This window comes from Aquarana catesbeiana, linkage group LG04 (genome assembly GCF_042186555.1).
Source record: "Aquarana catesbeiana isolate 2022-GZ linkage group LG04, ASM4218655v1, whole genome shotgun sequence".
Classification (NCBI taxonomy): Eukaryota; Metazoa; Chordata; class Amphibia; order Anura; family Ranidae; genus Aquarana; species Aquarana catesbeiana.
Genome location: NC_133327.1, coordinates 330,557,213 through 330,580,528, shown reverse-complemented (window position 1 = coordinate 330,580,528; position 23,316 = coordinate 330,557,213). Strand labels below are relative to the sequence as shown.

Genomic DNA, 23,316 nt, shown 5'->3' with positions numbered 1-23,316 from the left:
CCAGTCTACAGTTACTTCTCTTGTTTATCAGATGAAACATTTTACAACTTGCACATCACAATACATTGTTTACTTGATCACTTGCCCCTGCCACAAACAGTATGTTGGTCGCACCATCAGGACTTTCTCTATACGAGTTAATGAACATGTGGCAGGTATCAAGAAAGGCAAGGATAAACACACAGTACCCCGCCATTATCTGGAATGCCACAATAAAGACCCGACGGGGACTTTATTCCAGGTGATCGACAAATTTGTCCCACATTGGAGAGGAGAATCCCGGCTTCGAGGCGTTTCACGCCTTGAGACCTATTGGATATGGGAGTTGAGGTCCTATTTCCCGTTTGGCTTGAACGTGGAGTGGGACCTCAACTCCTTTATTAATCAATCGTAACGCCCCCATCCCCCTCCCCCCTTTTTTTTTTTTTTTTTTTTTCTCATCATATTCACATTTTTCATCATATTCACATTTTTTACACATTTGTTATTGGAGGGACCTGGAGGGTCCATTCATCCAATAGAAATTGTTCCATTGAGAATCTACCTATTCGGTATATTTGAATGATTTTCATCACTCAAGGGATCACAATGATACCTGTGAGCTATGCACGTCACTTTTTTACATATTTCTATATTTTTTTCAGATATTTTTTCATTTTGACACATCTTATAAGGTGTGTCCTCGTTTTCTTTTCTTTTTTCTTTTTACATAATTTATAGTTAGTTTTAGCAATTTACATATGGATCACAAGTGAAATATGTGTGCCATTCAGGTCATCTTTTTACACGTTTTTATTTTATTTCATTGAGACGTTTCTCATTACAACACATTTCACCATGTGTGTCCCCTATCTGAATTCACTTCCTGTCCACTTAACCTTTATGCACATTTCCGGGTTACCAGGATCCAACATCCCCCATCACACACTTCTTTATGTACATGGAACCGTGACGCCGTTTGGCCACATTGAGCACCCGTTAGTTGAGAAGGTAGAGGGCGAATGACGCTTGGTATGCCTGCGTCACGTCCTATCCCTCTACTGTGTACAGATTGTACGAACAGCACAGCTGGGTCGGACGCCTGCCCTCCGATTGGCAAAACGAGCCACGTGAGAGGGAGACGTTAGACACGCCCACGGACGTGACGTCATTCCCTCTACGGGCCGGACATGCGGAAGTGCAGGGACAAAGGTCGTCTTATACACAGCGGCCTATTGGTTGTTCCTTCTAACATTTGTTGTTTACCAACCGGGGATTGGCTCCTCTGGCTGACAGGGCGTTACATTCGGCTGGACTGTCAGCAGAGGAGTATTTCCTCACTAGGACTTAATGCAAAGCGTTTTATCACCATTAGCTAGATCTTACAGTTGTTGGCCTCTCTGCTGGTTGATCTTTCTACAGTACTCGGTGTTACAGTTCAGTGTTATCTATTTAATTACAAAGACCATGTATGATCTTTATGTTTTATCATCCAAGCAAGTCATGTGATTGTATCCACCCAATGAAATGCCTTGTTTTTTCACTTATTGTGATTGGTTCTCTCTTGATATTTTTATTATATATATATATATATGGCAACCTGGAGTGGGTGGTCTATGCCCCTGTTAAAGACCCCTAGGTCGAAACGCGTCGGGTACATATACCACTCTCCTTGTTGCCCATTTGTTTTTATGCATCGTGATCACGTTTTTTTACCTGTCTATGGCTGTTTTTGTCAATAAAAACACCCTTTTTATCTGCACCATGTGGAGGCATATTCTTTTTGTTTTCACATTCACCGCATGAGGCCCAGTACCTCCAACCGTTTTCCTTTCGGTGACCTTTTGAAAACTCTCGGATTCACGCTGGGACGGTTTGGTGAGAAAACCCATCCGGTCGCTGTCGGAGACCCTTACAGACCACAACCCAAGGGATTGGCGATTCCAGCTCCCATTCCACGTCATTGGTGACAAATTGCGCATGCGATTCCCGGTCGCTGACACGGGAATCCACGAGATCTGGTAAGAGGCTTTTTTGCATTTTGTCTGAATGATCCACCCTGTTGGAAAGTCGTTATAAGATGCCAGGTGACTTCTGACCACCATCAGATCACCACCACCTCTGGGAGTACCTATACCTCCTGCGCAGTTGGACATCCACATCCATTTATGGACGTTTTTGTTTTAACTCACTTGTGGTTAATTATCCATTCTAGCACTATTTTACCATTATAAACACATATGCTTATTTGTACATGCGCTGCATTTTTCCATATACCTATTTATTGTTTTTGTCAGACTGTATGCAGCAGCTTTTATTTATTTCACTGGTTAGCGCGGTGTTTTCTATTTACTTCTGTATACACAGACCCAATCTTTACCTCTCACGGTGGGCTCCGTTTAAAAAAACCATCAGAGACTGCGGCCCCCTACAAATAGGGGGACCCTGCAGTTCTGGCCCTGTAAAGCACCCAGCCAGAAATTAGGAGTTTTAAAGCCATTTTCTGATCTGCGGGGTCCAACTCTCTAAAAAGAGAAGCGTTACAGGTAAAACCTCGTTTCTTTGGACACGAGGCCCGGGTACCATCAATTCGGCCATGAAAGGACACTTTGAATGGATCCGGTTTGCCTGGCTTGCCCCAGTATAGGATATCAGGATATTCCCTTTGGAGCTTCAGCACAGGACATCTTTACACGTCCAACACCTAAGACACTGGCGTAAAAACTGAGGTATCCCTGGAAGGGGAGGGATTATATAGGGGGTTGAACTTCCTGCTTAGGGTGTGACCAGTGTCCAATACCTAATGGTACCTACATAACCCATCAGTTATTACTGTGGCTGTGTCCCGTGATGTCCGAGAAAGAAATGAGGATTTTGTTAGAAAAACAATATATTCTTATGAAGTATTTAATCATTAATATTTAAATAGTAAGTTCACACATCAGTAATGTATGGTTAGTACATTAAAGTAAGCACTATTAGATGTGTGTAACATTTGTTGCCACATGGCATACATATTAGATAGGAATTTTTGTATTTTCTGATACTTATTATACTTCTATAGATAAAACTGTTGATAGAGGTAAGGAGAAAAACATAAAAATGAAAAAAGACAGCGTCAGCCATCCATAGGGGTTTTAATTCATTTTTAATTCAATTATCACCCACACTTGTATCACTTCTTTGGCTAGATTCCAGCTGAAAAGCTCTTCTCAGCCTCATTCGGCACTTATTATGTGCACTATTCAGTGAGGGTTTCCCTTGTTTCGACATTGCGTCGCAGGCATAAGATCTTCATATGGGTGAGTGTTTGATAATGGGCCCAGCGGTCGACAGTATACCCTACTGTACTTTTACTTTATTCTTTTATTATTCTGTATTACACTTCAAGTCAATGTAATGCTTTTTTTTGTCCTGTTCTATACAGTGTTACATCTAATTGTTTTTAAAAACATCCCCTGATGAGCGTGGCAAAACATGTCGGGACAATCACTCCAACGCTACTACCGAGTGATTATATTTTATCATCTGTTTTAAATTCTAAGATGTATCTTTGAACATGTGTGCATAACCTATTTTTAAACTTTTTAGTTATGTTTTGTGTATAACAATAAAAATCTTGTAATTCTACATACTTACTGTAGAGCATTGTAATGACTTTCTTTCTTTGTTGGCACCCTTAAAAATCCCGCCAAATAATTTCCCTTGTTTACATTGTTACAAGTGACAGCGCTCTGTGAGATTGGCCAATCCTTTGTCACGAATTGGTAAGAAGGGCAGGGGTCCGATACACACTGAAGATAAACATAGCTTCATAAGTGTAATATAGGCAAACTAATCCTATAGTTTCAGGTATATCAGGTATATGAAGATCCAGTGTCTCACATAGTAAATCTGGCAGCCAGTAGGATATGAGTTGTAATAGTTCTAAAATGTAGGAGGAATGTTATCTATGCCAAGATTTACCAAGTTTGCTTGTTTTATGGAAAATATATGGTATAGAAACAATGGTGTATATATTCGATTTTTAAGCTTTTTTTCCTCACACTAGGACATGAAAACATAGGCCCTAACTGAAAATATATTGAAAGACCGAAAACATTTTGAACGGAAAACAGTTTGAAGTGTTACGCCCGGTACACACTAAATTTGTAGCCTTTACAATTATACGTAAAATGATCATACACAAAAAAAAAGGAAGCTTGCTGCCCAACATGCCAAAACCTGTAGCACAGGTTTTTACTGATCTGAAATGAGATGAATTGTTGCCTATGGGACATTGCACACAGCTGAGTAAAGCTCAGTAATTGAGCACAGAGCAGTAAAACAAAAACAGAAAATTTTTCATTTGAGTGCAGTAATTTACTCGTATGTTTACTCATTTTGGCCTTTTGCATATGGGCGTCATAAGTTTAAATAATAATAATACAATACTGGCAATGAAGAAGAATTTTACTCGTCTATATGCTTATAAACCTTTATTCGCCTATACTCAAGATTACACAGTTTTTGGCTGGTTGCACACGGGCGTCACAGGTTCCAGAGTACACACTAGTAAATGACAATGCCAGGTGCAAGGGGCCTAAAAGAAGGATGTAGTTTGTTGAGGCTTGAAGTAGAATTTTTTTTTTATTTTGGCTAGAGAAGGGGAGGGTCGTCTGTGTATTATTGTGGAAATTTATCATAGCCAAAACAGGAAGTGAGAGGAAATCCCTGTCCCCCATTGGAAGATTTCCTCTCAAAAACTTTTCTGGGGACAACCCAAAATTTGGGATTTTCTTTTATTTTCACTTTTAAAGGATAATGGTACACAGGACAAATAGAGAGGGTGAATCTCCCCAACAGGGACATAGCAATAAAAACCTGTTTTAATCCATCTCCACACTATCCAAAACTATAAAATGCATTTAGTTATACTTTAACTGGAATGGGAGGCAGGATTATTATAACTTGTTTAATTATTCTGAAATCTTCACATGAAAGTTTTTTTGAACACAGCAAAAAAGATGCTAATCTTATAGTGTTTAATCAATCTTTGCATTTATTTAAATACATTTAAAAAAAAAAAAAAAAAAAAAAACAGTTCCTGCATCCTTTACCTATCTTCTGAGTCGAATTTACTGCTACATTTCAGAAAAATTACTAAACTTTCTAGTGTGGTTTCCTAACACTGAAAAGTATGCCGCTTTTCATACTCTTACAAGAGAAAGCTTTTATCACACTTTCCAAAAGGTCGAAAAAAAAAAGTCAAGGGTTTATCAAGAGCACATCTAATACACTTTAAGTAATAATGAATTCCACTGACCTCTGTCTGTAATTTCATCTGCTGCCATAGCAACTGGCAGCTCTCAAAACGCGTCCTGCCATCTTCTGGATCCTTAAGACCTTCATTAAAATAGTCAGCTGGAAGTACAAAGATGCAATTAAATGTAGTACTCACATAAGAGACGTGTTACATTTAGATTTATAGTAAAGCCAACAATGTGGTACATTACAAGAAAATATGTACATGCCAATTTAAAAACAAGAAGAATACAAAGCTTTTTGTATGCATACATACATAAATACAAATGTTAAATACTGTATCTATGTCACGTAGCCATGTACTGTTAGGCTGGGTTCACACTATTGTGAATTGGACGCAGGTTTCTCCGCATCCAATTCGCATGTCAAGAGATTTTGACCGGCCCTCTATCGAGCCTGTTTAAACATCTCCAGAGAGGCTCCAGTGCAAAATGTCTCAAGAGTCCTGTGCGTCTTCTGGTCCGTTTCAGGTGAAAATTCAACCAAAAATTTGGGCTGAAATCGGACATGAAACGGTGACCAAACAAAGTATGTAAAGTCTAACAAAAGATTGAGTTTAGCTTTAACTGGACCACTTTCATCCCTTGTGATCTAACCAGCAGTTAACCAGTTTTTCTTCACAGTCATTGTGGGGCTGAAACTAGTTCTGAAACAAATTCTTACTGGCTGCAAAGTGAAGCACAGTTGTGATAGTAAAGGGAGTTGGCTCAGCAACTTGAAGAACAAAGATCTCTGGATCCGGGCTTAGGGGCAAGTGTAAAGAAGAGCATTACATTCACTGTACACCAAATCGGGGGATGTAGCCTATCTCTTGAGATAATGCAGGTAAAAGGAAATACAGTTAAAGCAGGTATAACCCCAAGAGTGGTTAGTCACAATCAACTGGACTTGTTCTGTAACATTAAAGACATTTTGCAAATTATCTATGCCGTTTCTAATGAGTGTCTGAAACATACCCCAGTATGTATACCAAACCAGTAAGCTAGTCGCTTTAATCCAATAACCATGGTGTCAATGCAGGTGTTAATTGGAAAAAAAAAAAAAAAAAAAAAAAAAAAAAAAAGAAAGAAGGAAGAATGGAAGGTTTGAAAGTTTGTGGAAAGACTCTGTTCTAATTTTTTAATTATTTAATTGCTCTGTCTTTATTCTGAAAGGCAGAATAGTTAGAGCCCTTGCACACTGGGGCGGGGGGCGGCGTCGGCGGTAAAACGCCGCTATTATTAGCGGCGTTTTACCGTCGGTATGCGGCCGCTAGTGGGGCGGTTTTACCCCCCGCTAGCGGCCGAGAAAGGGTTAAATACCACCGCAAAGCGCCTCTGCAGAGGCGCATTGCCGGCGGTATAGCCGCGCCGTCCCATTGATTTCAATGGGCAGGAGCGGTAAAGGAGCGGTATACACACCGCTCCTTCACCGCTCCGAAGATGCTGCTGGCAGGACTTTTTTTACCGTCCTGCCAGCGCATCGCCCCAGTGTGCAAGCCCTCGGGGCTTGCACACTGGGATGAAAGCAGCGGCACTTTCGGGGTGGTTTGCAGGCGCTATTATTAGCGCAATAGCGCCTGCAAACCGCCCCAGTGTGCAAGGGCTCTTATAGATAGCTTAACTAACAAGTATCAGAACAGGAACTAACTTAACCAGAGTATTCTTTAATAGTAGAATAGAAAAATACATACAGTAAGTCCCCTACATACGAACCTTTAAATTGCAAACTTTCAAAAATGCAAACATGTGTTTAGACAGTTTTTTTTCCATTCAACCCAGCGGGCTTAAAGATGTTGGTGCAGTGATCTTCCCAGCTGTGCTATTGTGTTCTCACAGGGGGACTCTCTCCACCAGAAAACACTGAACAGCCTTTGTCTGCCAGCACTCATCATTGTTGTTGATGTACAAAAAAGCTCCTGAAACAGAAGTCGTTCCCAAGTAGGGGACTTACTGTACAAACAACAAAAGTGTATCTGAAAGGAAAAGTCATATTTAACTACACTCAGGACCTCCGGGCAGTTACTTCAGGAACCTGTCCAACAATAGAAATATGGCGGACTTTTTTAGTATCCCATTTTCTTGCATTTAGGGAACCAAACATCTTATGCAGGGCACACGGCATAGTTTGCAATATGCTGTGTTGCACTACACCTGAGGCAGCACTCGTTCTGTGTATGTGTAGCTCTGCATTGCAGTTTAGATATACAGTATCTCACAAAAGTGAGTACACCCCTCACATTTTTGTAAATATTTTATTATATCTTTTAATGCGGCAACACTGAAGAAATGACACTTTGCTATAATGTAAAGCAGGGAGTGTACAGCTTGTATAACAGTGTAAATTTGCTGTCCCCTCAAAATAACTCAATACACAGCCATTAATGTCTAAACCACCGGCAACAAAAGTAAGTACACCCCTAAGTGAAACTGTCCAAATTGGGACCAGTTAGCCATTTTTCCTCCCAAGTGTCATGTGACTCGTTAGTGTAATGCCCTGTACAGACGGTCGGATTGTCCGACGGAAAATGTGTGATAGGACCTTGTTGTCGGAAATGCCGACCGTGTGTGGGCTCCATCACACATTTTCCATCGGAATTTCCGACACACAAAGTTTGAGAGCTTGCTATAAAATTTTCCGACAACAAAATCAGTTGTCGGAAATTCCGATCGTGTGTACACAAATCCGATGCACAAAGTGCCACGCATGCTCAGAATAAATTAAGAGACGAAAGCTATTGGCTACTGCCCCGTTTATAGTCCCGACGTACGTGTTTTATGTCACCGCGTTTAGAACGATCGGATTTTCTGACAAATTTGTGTGACCGTGTATATGCAAGACAAGTTTGAGCCAACATCCGTCGGACAAAATCCATGGATTTTGTTGTCGGAATGTCCCATCAATGTCCGACCGTGTGTACGGGGCATTAGACTTGCTGCATCCTGGTCACAGGTTACACCTATTACAGAAGGCAGTATATTACTGAGGGTGCATGTGCACCCCAAGCTTTTAGCATACGCAGACACGTCACTGGTCTTATGTCTGCTGCACATGTGCACCAGTACCATGGGTCACTACAATGTCAATATAGCAAAAACTAGAAACATTTGTGCATATTTTGAAAAACCCAACATGCATGCACAGATGTGCCGCGGGTTTCTGCCAGATCCCACATACTTGGTAGAGACCTGCGACACATCTGCACTGGATTTTTAAAGATGGTAGAGTGGAAAAGGGGCAAGCAAGGGGATTGCTGCGGCCAGAAAGTACCATTTTTAAGGGCTCATGAGGGCCAGAGACCGACTCTGCAAGGGAGGACTTGTGATCATGCTTAGAACCTCTGCAGATAGGGTGCCCTAGTAGCCAGGCACAAACTGTTAAAGACCCAAGTGGACATGATGTCCCTGTGGACATGGGGGAGGACTTGGCCTCAACCAACAGAGCTAAAGAAGATGCCAAAGTCAATGACCCTATAACAATCGGGGTCTCAGGCCCCAGAATAAAGGCATTGGTTTTGTTTGGGCATACCAGGTAAATAAGGATGAGCTCCGGCGTGTTCGCATGCTGCATGAGCCGAGCCCGCCAGGAAGTCGGGAATGCGCTGCACTAATCAAGGCAGTGAGACATTTCCCGATCTCCGCAGCCGCACATTGGGAAAATGTCTCACTGCTTGTGATTAGCGCTGTGCAGTGCCGAGTTCCTGGCGGGCTCGGCACATGCAGCATGCGAACACACCGGAGCTCATCCTTACAGGTAAACACCATTAGAGCCACACTAGGTAAGTATGGGCCAAAGTTAACAGTGGCAGCAGGAGTGTCATCTCTGTGTCTTAGTGAAGTGATGTTGCTTCCATGTGGTGGTATTGCAACTAGGCCCAGTGTGATAATCACAAACCCAAGCAGCTGGTGCTAATGAGGGTTATAAGTGGTGGAAGGTGACCAGGTCGCTGTAAGCAGGCAGTAGAAACAGGAAGAAATTCACAAGATGCTTTAGGAGCAGGAGCAGCAGCAGGATGGTGCCTCCTCAAGGCTGAATGGCAATAAAGAGTGGGAAACTTGTATTCCTGAGCTGTACCTAGTGCATGATGTCAGTGCTTGGGCCCTTAGTCTTAACCCTTACAACAATGAAACCAGCAGTGGTGGAGAATTTTATAAGGTGCTTAGTGGTATAAACAAGAGGTAGCTATCAGTGTTTCAGCCTGAATGACCTTACTTGCAATATGAATCAGAGTCACTGGGTCCAGGGGCTGTGACAAGGCTCCGGACCTAAAAAAGCGGCTAACCGAGTACAGTCCTAGAAGGTGCCACAATGCAGAGCCCAGTGCCTGATTGCAACATTCGACGCTAAATCCATATGTCCAGTCCAGCAGGGTCTGGCTAAAGCCTCCAAAGCTACTGCTGATAAAATACCGATCCAGATAGCTGCTCTAGACAGACTAGCTCAAGCAGGAATCTTGATTGAAGTCTCAGAGGGGGAAAGAAATCCACAAACAGGAAAAAAGGTTAGAAAAAAAAAAAGAAAAAAAGAGAGAGAAGCGTGTTCATCCTCCTAGAGCAGGGGTCTCCAAACTTTCTAAACAAAAAGGGTCAGTTTACTATCCTCCAGACTTTAGGGAGGCTGGACTGTGGCCATCGGGAGTATAAAATGTCCCAGCATGAGTGGGAATAAACAAACCCCCATCATTGGTGTTATTGGGAGGAATTGTGCCCATCATTGGCGTCGTTGGACCCCATTTTTGGTGTCCTTGGGAGAAACTATGCTCCATCGTTGATGTCATTGGCAGGAATTGTACCCTTCATTGTTGTCACTGAATAAAATAGCATCCCAAGGGTCAGATAAAAGCAAGCAACGGGCCGCAGTTTGAAGACCACTGTCCTAGAACACTAGCAAAAATCAGAGTCATGTTGGGTAGAATGTGGGTTATACAGGGCCTGTATTACAATTGTTCATGTTTTTCCAGTGTCTTAATCTCTAGGCAGTAGTATAACCGTCAGTATTTAAATTCCTTAACGGATGAGAAAGAAAAGAGGCTTATGGACAGACAAGTCTAAATTTGAGGTATCTGGATCAAGGAAAACAACATATTAGAGGTATACATCAGAGAAAGCACACTGTGAATAATGAATTGCAAATGTCACCATTCCTTGGGGTCAGTGCTGTATTGGTAAAAGTTTCATCACATAGCAGGACAATTATCTAAAATACAAAAATACACATATAAGCTATGCAAAACCTATATGATGAAGATACAGGCAGCTAGAGTTCTGTCTTTCATGGACCAGCCGACACAACCAAGCTCCTGTGAGAAAACCTTCAGCGTATGGTCCTATAAAGATGCCCTGCAAGCCATTCACACCTCTTAGAATAGCGTGGGTTGAAATTCTCCCTGAATATCTTCAAAAAGCGACAGCTAGTATATCAAAGGTCTGTAAAGCAGGTACTGCATCACATTGAGGATTCTGAGAAGTCGGATAATTACAATAGTTATATGAAATAAAAATGAATGTCATGACATTATCAATATATTACCTACAATTTTTGATCATTTTAATACTATGGTGGTGAATAAAAAGGATCATTCACTATTAATAATCAACATTTTTTAAAAGCTAGCATAATACTGTCAATACAGGTTATCTAAAAAAAAAAACAAAAACAAAAAAAAAACAAACAGTTTTACAAAATTACTTTTACCTTCTGTAAGAGAAACTTTTTTTTTCTTTGCACTTGGTTTAAACACAAAGCAGCCCTGGAAATAACAAATATTGAAATCATAAATCTCTCCATGACCATCAGAAGAAATCTGATGCAGAGTAACTTTACAAAATGCAAACTACAAGAACACAGAAATTAAAATACATACTCCAAACATAGTTTCTATTAATTCACACAAAATTTTCAAACTGAAATATTAAATTCTCATTAAAAACACTTTCACAATAGTTATTTAACTACTACAACCATTTTTTCTTAATAATCAATCTTATCTCATGAATTATTTTATCACGTCCCGAAATTGATCCATTTATCTTCTCTTCCCAACAGACAACGAATAGAAAATTATATATAAAGAGACCAGCTCTTTGTCCAATCAGGACAAAGTGACAACCCTTACTAGCCCATTCCCCATCCACTTATGCTCAACCTTGCAGCACTCCCCTCCTACCCTGCCACTCTGTTTTGGAGCTTATACTCTAATTGATGACGTCGACCCTTGCAACTAACGGGTTGCCCAGGACTAAGCACTATAAAAGCAGATTAGATGGCTAATCTGCTTTCTAAGCTATAATGTAGACACAAAGCTAAAGCATGGGGCGCATGCATGTCATGAACGACTCTACTGTTTCTATTGCTCCATAGTGGCTATAACTACAGAGGTCAGTAAGGGCTCATTGTAAGGCCTCATGTACACTGCTGCTGGTAAACAGATGTTTAGGAGCAGTTGGGCATTTTTTTCAACTGCTCCTCAACTCTCCTCTATGTTATCTTATCAGTACGTGTACACAGGGTCATTTATAGTCTTCTAGGCAGTTGAGTTTAGAGGCTTTTTCTGGAACCCAAAAAATGCATTCAGAAGCTATGTTTAGAGGCAGTTGAAATGTCAAATGCTTGTAACTGCTTGTAAACTCATGTAAAAGATGTAACCTGAGTTTAGGCATGTTTTCGTTTATAAGCGTTCCTAAAGAGGAACATGTAAGATATGGGAGAAACACAATTTTCACCACATGATGTTGCCTGCAAGGGAGGGGGGGCAGAGAGAGAGAGAGACAGAGAGAGAGAGAGAGAGACAGAGAGAGAGAGAGACAGAGAGAGAGAGAGAGAGAGAGAGAGAGAGAGAGAGAGAGAGAGACACACACACACACAAACACAGGCAGAGAGAGACAAACACAGGCAGAGAGACACAAACACAGGCAGAGAGACACACAGACACACATAGGCAGAGAGAGAGAGAGAGAGAGAGAGAGAGAGAGAGAGAGAGAGAGAGAGAGAGACACACAGAGGCAGAGACACACACAGGCAGAGAGGAGTAACACAAGCAGAGAGAGAGACAAACAGACCTGGAATTCTTCATGCAAAACATTTGTACTTGAGGTTGAGAACTTTTAGGTCCAGAATGAGATGGACTTCCCCCATTGGGCTTTGGGACGGTGATGAGGAACAAGTAGAAACTTTGAATGTGTTCTACTTTAGGAACTGGGGTGTGAACCTCCTGGGACAAAAAGCTGTTGCACAACAGTCAGGAGGGCCTGCCCATCAAGACAGGGAATATAGCATGTTTGGGGGCACGAAGCAAGGGGGAGGTAGAGTACAAAACACAAACTTGTAGCCCTTGGAAATGACACTCTGAACCCACAGGTCTGAAATGTGTTAGGACCAAAGCTGCAAAGGCTACACAGACGCTTCCCTACGCCAAGAAGTGGAGGCACTCAATCATTGAGAAGAACCAACGGCCCCAGACATGGCTGGCTTGAAAGGCCCTGACTTTTTATGAAGGTTTCTGTCTTAGACTTGGCATAGGAAGACAGAGAAATGAATGGAACCCTTCCCTTAATACAGGGGTGGAAGCCTACTGGTAGAAGCGCAAAACATTTTCTGTTAGGGAAGGAGAGTACTCTTACCCCCATGATCTACTTCATTTACTTGTCCAAGGAGGGACCCAAGAAGCATTCGCCCTCAACAAGTAGGCTCTCAAAACATTCCTTGCAAAAGAGTTTAGCCAACCAGAATTCAGAGACTCTCTGTGTCAGGCAGACCACAGCTTTGGCTCTGTAGAGCAAGATTCAGTACTGCAGCAACATTACAGGCCAGCACTGAGTCTTACATGTTGCGGGGTCAGGGTATGGTCCTCCAAGGCTCTGCTGAGGAGTCAACTGATCCAGATGTTGTAGAAAAGCCACAGTTGCTATGGTGCAGCAAATCTTCATAGGAGAATTAACATTGAAAGGATCCAAAGAAGAAAAAAAAAACCCAAAAAGAAGGTCATCTCAGTAGACAGAACAGGTCGATCACCTAAGCTCACAAGCAAAAAACTGAGGCCAGCTGAGGATGTAAAGTTTCACATGAGGGATGTCCCAGCAGTCCTTTTGTCAGCATCCAATTACCTGAAGATAACGGTACACAGCCCAGTTGTACGGATTTAACAGCAAGGTTCACAATTAGGAGCATATTCCATGTTACACCCATAATTAGGGTTTACAATACACCCATATTTGGGGTGTAACACATAACATGCTCCTATACACCCGCCTCCAGCAACCAGCACTAACCGCTCTGTGACAGCTGGCGGGAGAGTCTGCAGGATCCTGGAATCATACCCGTGATCTTCAATGCAATGCTTTACAGGCTGTAGCGTAAAAAGATAAAATAAAAATACACATTTTTTTATCTGCAAAAATATGTTAATTCTTTTTTTGAAAGGTGAACTTATCCTTCAAAAAAAGCGTGTCATGTACTGTAAAATCAGGGAAAAAATGTTTCAATATCTGTTGGCGTTAGTTTAGTTGGTGTTAACTGTAGTTGGGCTTTTGTTAGCTACTTATGTAAAGTCTATATAAATCTACTAGCCTGACACTACCCTCTCCGGACAATCCTGCTGTCAAGGGTGCCTCTGTTGCTCCCTAAACAGATAGGGAAGCCAGCCAAAAACAGGAAGTGTGTTACTGACCAGATCACCTGGTGAAAATAGAGGAAAAAAAAAAAAAAAAAAAAGCTAAAAAAAATCAGCCACTACGCCTAAGGCATGGTAAGCTGCAATAGATAAAATTTTTGGTTTCGGGTATAGAAAGCAAATCTCTTCCCACACTAGCTAAACCCCCTTGCACTTGTACCTTAGATCAGTGGGTATCCATGAGTTCATGTGATCCATGAGCCTAAACCATTTCATACGGCACTCAATCAGAAAAGCCTCCCTGCAGGCTTATTAAGAACTTAGTAGCCCTGGCACAGCATCTCCTTGCCACTCAGCACGCCTACCATTTCGCCCCAACACTACAAACTTCTGCTAGCTACCCCCCCCCCCATTTAGCAACTCTGCTACTGCATACTTCACCATGGATGCTACTACAGTGATTTTCAGCTTCCATTGGAATCTCACAGGTATTGAATATGCATACTTACATTGGTCTAAGATATACAAACCATGCCTAGAAAATCAGCCTTTACCAAAGTCCACAAAACATTTTTTTTTTCAAAAAATATGGCAATTTAAAATTTTAACATTTCAAGTTACCTTGGAAACTGACGATGTGGTCATTCTTCAGACACCTATAAAGATAACACGAAGATGAATACTTTAGTCGCACAAAATAACAATTCACAGCAACACCAGCAGTTTATTGCCATTTAGTGCAGCCAGCCTTACAAACATCTGTCTGTGTACGTTCACACTTTATTATTGTACTTGTGGGTTACCTGACCAGTGCTGTATTTACTGCTCAATATGCAAACCCTATTAATAAGCGTCTGGGAAGTTATAAGGAATATATTTCTTACATGTTCAACAATGGTATAAAATGTAATGGGAGAACAATGGTAGGCTTAAAGAAGATGCTGTCAGGTCACGTCAGTCAACCTCTCCAGACTCTGGAGGTATCTTGACTTTACCACTTGCCTACCGTGCACTTTCACCCCCTTCCTGCCCAGGCCAATTTTCAGCTGTCGCGTTTTGAATGACAATTGCACGGTCATGCAACACTGAACCCATATGACATTTTTAGCATTTTTTTACACAAATAGAGCTTTCTTTTGGTGGTATTTAATCACCACTGTTTTTTTTGTTTTTTTTTTTTTTTTTAAACAAGCGAAAAAAGATCGAACATTTTGAAAAAAGAAAATTTTTTTTTGTTGCATCTGTTATAAAATTTTGCAAATAAGTATTTTTTCTCCTTCACTGATGTTCACTGATGAGGTGGCACTGATGAGGAGGCACTGATGATCAGTATGAAAAGGTGTATAAGCAGCGCTTAAAAAATAGTGCTAAAAAAACTAAAAAAAAAAAAAAAAAAAAAAAAAAGACATATAAAGTGAAAATAATGCCTCCCAAAAGGGTGTCAAATAATTCATGGAAAAATTAATGACAGCAAAGTGTATAGTAAATAACAAACGTGTCCATGTGCAAATAATTAGTATACAGCACAACGATAACCAGCAATCATCAGCAAGACAACAATAAACAGTACATAGTTGGTGAGTAATCCATGAGTGAAATAAATCAATCCATCCAGAAAGTGCACTGTGCACCTGAGATGAAAGATAGGAGATAATAAAAGGTAGAGGCATCAGTTTACATTAACCCTTAGACACCGTAGGAAGGAATCAATGAAACAGTGACAGTGATTTGACAGCGATTTGTTTTACCTTTGGAGTGTGCTTGTAGGGCTGTCCCAGGAGAGGCAGGGGGTGTGTATATGTAAAATGGGCTGTATAATGTAAATTGGGGGGCTGTGTAAAATAAATGTGCTGTGTAATGTAAATGGGGAGGGCTGTGTAATGTGTAAATGTCTCTATAATGTAAATGGGGGGCTGTATAATGTAAAATAGCTCTAATGTAAATGGGGGTTGTTTAATGTAAATGGGGGTTGTTTAATGTAAATGGGGAGGGCTGTGTAATGTAAATGGATTGTATAATGTATTTGGGGGGGCTGTGTAATGTAAATGGGCTGTATAATGTAAATGGGGGGCTATGTAATGTAAAATGGGCTGTGTAGGGGGGCACATGCGTGGCGTTATGCGGGACAGACGTGACTGCTGAGAGCTCCGCCTGACCGGGATTGCCAGGCCTGATTCCCAGGGCTAATTTTGTTCAAAAAAAGTCTGAAACATCCCAGCACCCCTGAGGACCATAGCGGTGCATGAGATTGTACAAAAAGAGGAGCAAACGGCGCTCCAGACATTCTTTAACCAACTACCTTCTCGGCCTGGAACAACAGCAGGGAAGGATGTCCCAAAATGGCGCCGGCTCACAGGCTGCCTCTAACAGCTCCACACTGACACATCTGCAGCCTGCTAAGGAATGTGAGTACAACACCCCCCTGTCTAAAGCAGACCTAGACGCCAGTCTCTCAGCCATATATGAGAAGTTAGCTGATAAGATACAGCTTGAACTTCACAAATCGACCAATGCTTTAATGCTGGAGATTGCTAATATAGGAAGCCAGACTGATGTACTGGAAACTAAGCATGATGAACTCTCCCTTGCACACAGTGACCTCAGGAGAGATTATGAAACACTTGCAGACAGCTTTTCTTTTTTGCAGGCACATGTGGAGGATTTAGACATTTGAAATCGCAGAAATAATATAAGAGTGCGTGGTATCCCTGAATCTACCATAGATCTCTTCCCTACAGTGTCTAGAGTCTTCCACATGCTTTTGCCAGACAAGCCCTTGTCAGCCTTTACCTGCAACAGGATTCACAGAACACTTTGCCCCAAACCACCTCCTGATAAGCCCCCACGGGATATAATATTGTGCATGAAGGATTTTCTCACCAAAGAGGATATCACAAGGGCATCCAGAAATACTCCAAATATGGAACTTGATGGTATTAGATTCCAAATTTATCCTGACATCCCCCTGGCTACCCTTGACCGTAGACACAGGATGAAAGCAGTCACTACAATCCTTCAGACAAATAGAATCAAATAATCGCTGGGGTTTCCCACTTAAATAAGGAAGTTCATAGCCAGTAGCCAATAGCTGCCCTAACGTGGCTTTTTGTCCGTCGAACTAGCATACAGACAAGCAGACTTTTCGACCGGACTCGAGTCCGTCGAATAGATTTGAAACATGTTTCAAATCTAAGTCCGTCCAACTTTTGAGCAAAGTCCGCTGGAGTCCACACACGATCGAATTGTCCGACGAAATCCCGTCCGCCGGGCAAAGTCTGCCGTAAAGTCCGCTCGTGTGTACGCGGCATTACTTATCAAGCTGGGTTTGCTACAACCAGAACCCCCAAACCGTCTCCCTGCAACGCCCCGTTCTTCCCCTATTTTGTCTACCCCCTCTTTGTACCGCAATCAGAGAGACCAAAGAAGATGGCGCCAATCCTCTCAAGATCAAGCCTAGGAATTTTTTTTCAGTTCTTTTGCCTCATGCTCTGAATCTAAATATATAGCAGCAAACCCTCAAAGAAAAGTTCCTGTTCTTTTTTTCTGCATCATTCCAGTTTATCTGACATATGTCACATTAAACTTTCAAGCTAAACACCTCTTGCAGTAACTGTACTGATCTGAATGGAGAGACTTTTTTTCCTTTTTTTTTTTACATTTCTCCCTAATATGAAGAGAGGAAAAAAGAAAATGGGCTCTTTAGTCTCATCCACTTTTTATACATTTGCCTTAATTCCCTCTTTGCAGCATAAAAACCTGGAATTACCAAATCTCATTTCACAACAACCTTGTGACTGATCCAGCTCATAACACCTGAAAGTTCACCACCATTCCTTCAAGATACAATACAATGTAGAACTTGACTTTCCCCTCCTGATGGTACCTTTACCCATTATAATATAAAGCTGATGTATTATTTCACCCCCCCTCCCCTTTTTCTTTTTCTTTTGCTCCTTATTCTCCACCTCCTCTCTCTTGTATGACTATTATAGTTGCAGAGGTTATCACAGCCTTAAACTCACAGGTTTGCACCTTGCACTATTCTTTAACTATGCAGGTATCCCTGAAGTTATGTTTAGAATGTTATTTCATCCTTGCACCTCAATGATTGACAACAAATTTTTACCTGGCATATCCGCCGTCGCTGGTTTGACCCCCATGCTCTCATCCACGGCCTGGTACGGCTCCACCATTGGTTTGGGTGCCACGGCAGGCATGTTTTTTGTCCTCATTTAAAATTTGTAAGTTCAGACGACTCAGAGTCCTCTGGCCCCTTTATGATTCATTACAAATGACATCTAACTTTTGCCCTTATGGCATTGTTTCTAGGTATTATACTTTCTGGAAGATTCTACCTTCATCCTTCTACAGGTTTACACAAGAAGAGATTCAAATTATTATACTGCAGTTGTTTTATTGCTTTATGTTATAGCCTTAAACTATATTGTACATCTCTAATCTATATTTCAAGTGCTGGTACTTATAATAGCTTGCTATTCCCTACTATATGGAAAATTTTAGCTCACTTCTTACATTGGCTATCCTCTAGCCCAGTCAAAATAATTAGTTCACATACTTCCATTAAAAATGGTTCTTAAGATTTTTTCACACAATATACAAGGATTCAACTCCCCACAAAAACGCAAAAAAGCTTTCAGACACTATAAAAGACTGGGTGCAGACATTATCCTCCTCCAGGAATCTCATTTCTCCTCAGAAAATCACCCACATTACTTTGACAAGACTTATAACCAACATTACTATACTACATTCTCTAATAAATCAAGGGGGGTAGCGATCTTTATTCGCAACTCTATCATATTTGAAATTTTTGAAACTCTAGACCGCCTTAGCTCTCCCCATACGATATTAGGAGGAGACTTTAATTTAGCCGCACACCCCTCCTTAGATAGAAGCAAAGTTGCCCTCACCTCGAAAGCCTTCTCCAAATCAATTAATCGCTCACTCAGCAAATTCCAACTAATAGATTCCTGGAGAGCCCATAAAATAGGTGTGAAAGCCTTTACCCACTACTCCCACCCACATGACTGTTATGCCAGGCTTGATTACATCTTCAGTACCCCTATCCTATTAGCAAACTCCTCGAGGGCTCGAATCCACCCCTGTCCATGGACAGACCATGACATGGTTGAATTTGAAACTTCTCATGTTGGCCTTGCCCCTACCCCATTCAACTGGTGTCTGAATGACTCTCTCTTATCAGATCCATCTACACTCCAAGACATAACCACTCATATTGAAGACTACTTCAGAAATAACTCAGACGACGACATCTCCCCTACCTCACTCTGGTCAGCACATAAAGCAGTCCTTAGAGGACAACTGATTAGTATAGCAGCAGCCAAAAATAAAGCTAAACTCATAGAAATTAAGACCCTCACCAAAGACCTAGACCTCTTATACAACAAACTGAGCCAATCACCTTCCCCCGAAATCACTAAACATATCCAATCTAAGCGTTAGGCCCTAGATACAATTCTTTCAGCAGATACTGAAAAATCCCTCAGATTTTCTAAGGCCAAATTTCTGTTATATGGCAATTCTACCTCTGCCATGTTCGCTAAAAAAACTTAACCAAGAACATAAACCCCCCCATATATACAAACTGCGAAACCAGGTAACCTGGTCACCCACCCCAGAGAAGTATTAAACATTTTCTCTTCCTTCTATAAAGATCTTCTCTAAGGCCCCCAAACTCCACCTCATCACACCTCAATTGAGTGGCTTGACAATTTATGTCTCCCTTCGCTTAATGAACAACAGGCCTCCACTCTCAATGATCCATGCACAGATCAAGACATCATTAATATAATTAAATCTCTGACATCAACAGCACCTGGCCCAGATGGTTTTACTACATCATACTACAAGAAATTTGCTCCCTTTTAGCACCCAGACTAGCCAAACTTTTTAACCATATTCTTATGGGTGGCCAGTTTCCTGAAGATATGCTCCTTGCTAATTTATCCCTTATCCCTAAACCCCTTAAAGACCACACCCTCCCTCAAAATTTTCGCCCCATCTCAGTCCTCAATAATAATTTGAAAATCTTCGGTAGACTTTTAGCAAACAGATTGGCGGCAGTCATAACTTCCCTTATCCATATAGACCAAACAGGCTTTATACCCGGTGGACAAATTACGGACAACATTAGACTTGTTACAAATATAATACAGGATGCTAATCTCTTCTCTCGCCCAGTATGCCTTCTCAGCCTTGACATACACAAGGCATTCGACAGTGTAAACTGGTCATACCAATTACTCCCTAAATTTGGCATTACAGACAATTTTATTAATGGATTTAATGCCCTTTACCATCTCCCTCAAACTAGAATTAAAATCCCAGGCCACAACTCAGAATTCTTTTCCCTAAGTAGAGGTACTAGACAGGGCTGTCCCCTCTCCCCACTTTTATTTGCGTTAGCAATAGAACCCCTAGCTCAAGCCATAAGAAATATATCAGACATTAAAGGCTATAGCAAGGGCCTAGATAGGCCTATATTAAGCCTATATGCAGATGACGCTTTATTATTCCTTACTAATCCTCTCATATCCATACCCAACCTCATATCTGAACTTAAATCCTTTCATGCTTTATCAGGCTTAGGTATTAACATCAACAAATGCTCAGCCCTTCCTATTAATATTTCCCCTAACTTGATCACCAACCTACAAAAAAATTTTAACTTCATATGGTGCTCCAAATCATTTAGATATCTTGGTGTCCTCATTACATCCCATCACAAATTAATATATAAAACAAATTACACCTCTCTCTTCTCACACATTGGTTCTTTACTCAAAATATGGTCCTCATATCATATCTCCCTCCTTGGTAGGATATGGTAGTGCCTTTAAGATGACGATTCTCCCCAAACTCCTATACCATTTCTGTGCTCTACCCAATAACGTCCCCAAATCCAGATTAGAAGCTCTTCAAAGAGAGACTAACAGATTCATTTGGTCAAATAAAAGACCAAGATGCAGTTACTCTCTCATGTTCAAGCCACAAAATAAAGGTGGACTTGACCTCCCAAACATTTGGCAATACTTTTTAGCAACCAAACTCACACAAATGGCCCAATGGTTTGCCCCGACACCATATATTCCATGGCTAAACTTCGAGTCAACTTCAATCTCTCCACACTTCTTACAAGGTCTATTGTGGTCCAATTTAAACTCTCAGCATAAAATCCTCAAATTAAATAATATAGTTGCCCACTTTCTCCAAATATGGCTTAAAATTGATAAATCCTTCAAACTATCATCAGATACCACACCTCTAGCATCCTTTTTAGGTGACTCTAGACTTTTACAAAACCACAACAACAACAATTCATTCCCTCACTGGCGAAACAATAATCTGACTACTCTAAGATCACTGCATCCATACAAGACATTCACTTCCTTCCCCACTCTGCAATGTAAATACAACCTTCCCTCCTCTGAACTAATAAACTACCTCCAGATCAAAAACTTCTATACTGAACATTACTCGTCAATCTTCCAATCCCAAACGACACAATTTGAACACATCTGTATAAATTCCTCAAGAGATAAAGGCTTGATTTCCCTACTTTATAAATATCTCAACAACATCACGATACCTGAAAAATCTAGCCCAATGCTACACTGGGAGGCTGACCTAGACAGTCCTATCCCCATAGAAACTTGGAATACCATGACAGATAATCTTCACAAATGTAACATTGCAGCTTCTTTTAGAGTATCGCCTATGAAACTATTCTCCAGACTGTATCTGACATCCTCGAAAATCCACTCCTTTTACCCGGCAGCCTCAGTACTGTTTCAGGGGCTGCTCTGAACCCAGCACATATCTTCATATTTTTTGGAGCTGTGGGCACTTGGAACCGGTGTGGAGGGCTGCCGCTAGTAAAATAGAATTAATTGCAAAAAAGAAAATCAACCTCTCAACACAAAATATGCATACTATATGCGACAATTCCAGATACACTACCTTCCTGTTTTAGACCGATTCACTCCTTATGCAGTTCTATCCAATGGATGATAGCTCTAAACTGGAAATCCAAAAACTTACCTTGGCCTCAGGTTCTATCCAGGATGGAAATGCTTAAATTATCTGAGAGAATCCACCATATTCTTCATGACAGTATGCACATCTTCAACAAAAAATGGATTCACTGGGTTTGATAACTAAATCCTACACTATTGCGTTTTGCTTTCCCTATACTACTCAGATGTTTTTACCAATATTCTTGACTCATTTCTATAGAACTACTTTTCACTTTTACCAATATTACAATTTTTAAGGTTATGTTGTACTCTCTCTCGAAATTGGCTATATATATTATATACCTGTAGTGTATTCAATTCATACTATATACTGTTTTTTTAATGTACATTACAGTATATTCAAAAGATATTGTCCTCATGACTTTGTAGACATTTCTTAAATCTTCCAAATAAAACTTTTGTAAACAAAAAAAAAAAAAATGGGCTGTGTAATATAAATGGACTGTGTATTATAAATGGGCTGTATAACCCTTTCATGACTAAGCCTATTTTTGAAATTTGGTGTTTACAAGTTAAAATCCGTATTTTTTGCTAGAAAATTACTTAGAACCCCCAAACATTATATATATTTTTTTAGAAGAGAGTCTAAAGAATAAAATGGTGATTGTTGCAATATTTTTTATCACACGGTATTTGTGCAGCGGTGTTTTAAACGCAAATTTTTGGAAAAGTGACACTTTCATGAATTTTAAAAAATCCAAACAGTAAAGTTACCCCAATTTTTTTGTATAATGTGAAAGATGATGTTACGCCGAGTAAATAGATACCAAACATGTCACCCTTTATAATTGCACGCACTCGTGGAATGGCGACGAACTACGGTACCTATGAATTTCCATAGGCGACGCTTTAAAAATTTTTTACGGTTACCAGGTTTGAGCTACAGAGGAGGTCTAGGGCTAGAATTATTGCTCTCGCTCTGACGATCGCGGCGATACCTCACATGTGTGGTTTGAACACCGTTTACATATGCGGGCGCGACTTCCGTATGCGTTTTCTTCGCTGCGCGAGCTCGCGGGGACGGGGGCGCTTTAAAAATTTTTTTTTTTTTTTTTTATTTATTTAATTATTTTTGTACTTTTATAAATTGTGTTTAAAATTTTTTTTTTTTTTTTTTTTACTTTTATTGCTGTCACAAGCAATGTAAACATCCCTTGTGACAGTAATATGTGGTGACAGGTACTCTTTATGGAGGGATGGGGGGGTCTAAAAGACCCCCCATCCCTCCTTTACACTTCAAAGTATTCAGATCGCCGAAAACGGCGATTCTGAATACTGTGTACTTTTTTAAATTCGGCGCCATTGGCAGCAGAGTAAACGGGAAGTGACGTCATGACGTCGCTTCCGCGTTTACAATTAGAAGGCTGG

At 40.8% G+C, this 23,316-nt stretch overlaps 1 protein-coding gene across 4 annotated transcripts in view; it reads right to left on the bottom strand.

Moving 5' to 3' along the window:
• Positions 1 to 23,316, bottom strand: part of ORC3 (origin recognition complex subunit 3) — a 271,107-nt gene that overhangs the window by 208,476 nt on the left and 39,315 nt on the right. For 3 of the 4 annotated variants that reach the window (XR_012243893.1, XM_073626910.1, XM_073626911.1), the window contains 3 exons: positions 14,492 to 14,526; positions 10,957 to 11,011; positions 5,285 to 5,382 (listed from right to left, as the gene is read on the bottom strand). Coding sequence is in view for 3 of the 4 variants with exons in the window: in XM_073626910.1 (XP_073483011.1) it covers positions 5,285 to 5,382; positions 10,957 to 11,011; positions 14,492 to 14,515 (177 nt within the window). In the remaining variant the exon portion in view is untranslated. The remainder of the gene's footprint in view (positions 1 to 5,284; positions 5,383 to 10,956; positions 11,012 to 14,491; positions 14,527 to 23,316) is intronic. The other variant, XM_073626912.1, reaches the window with a different exon arrangement.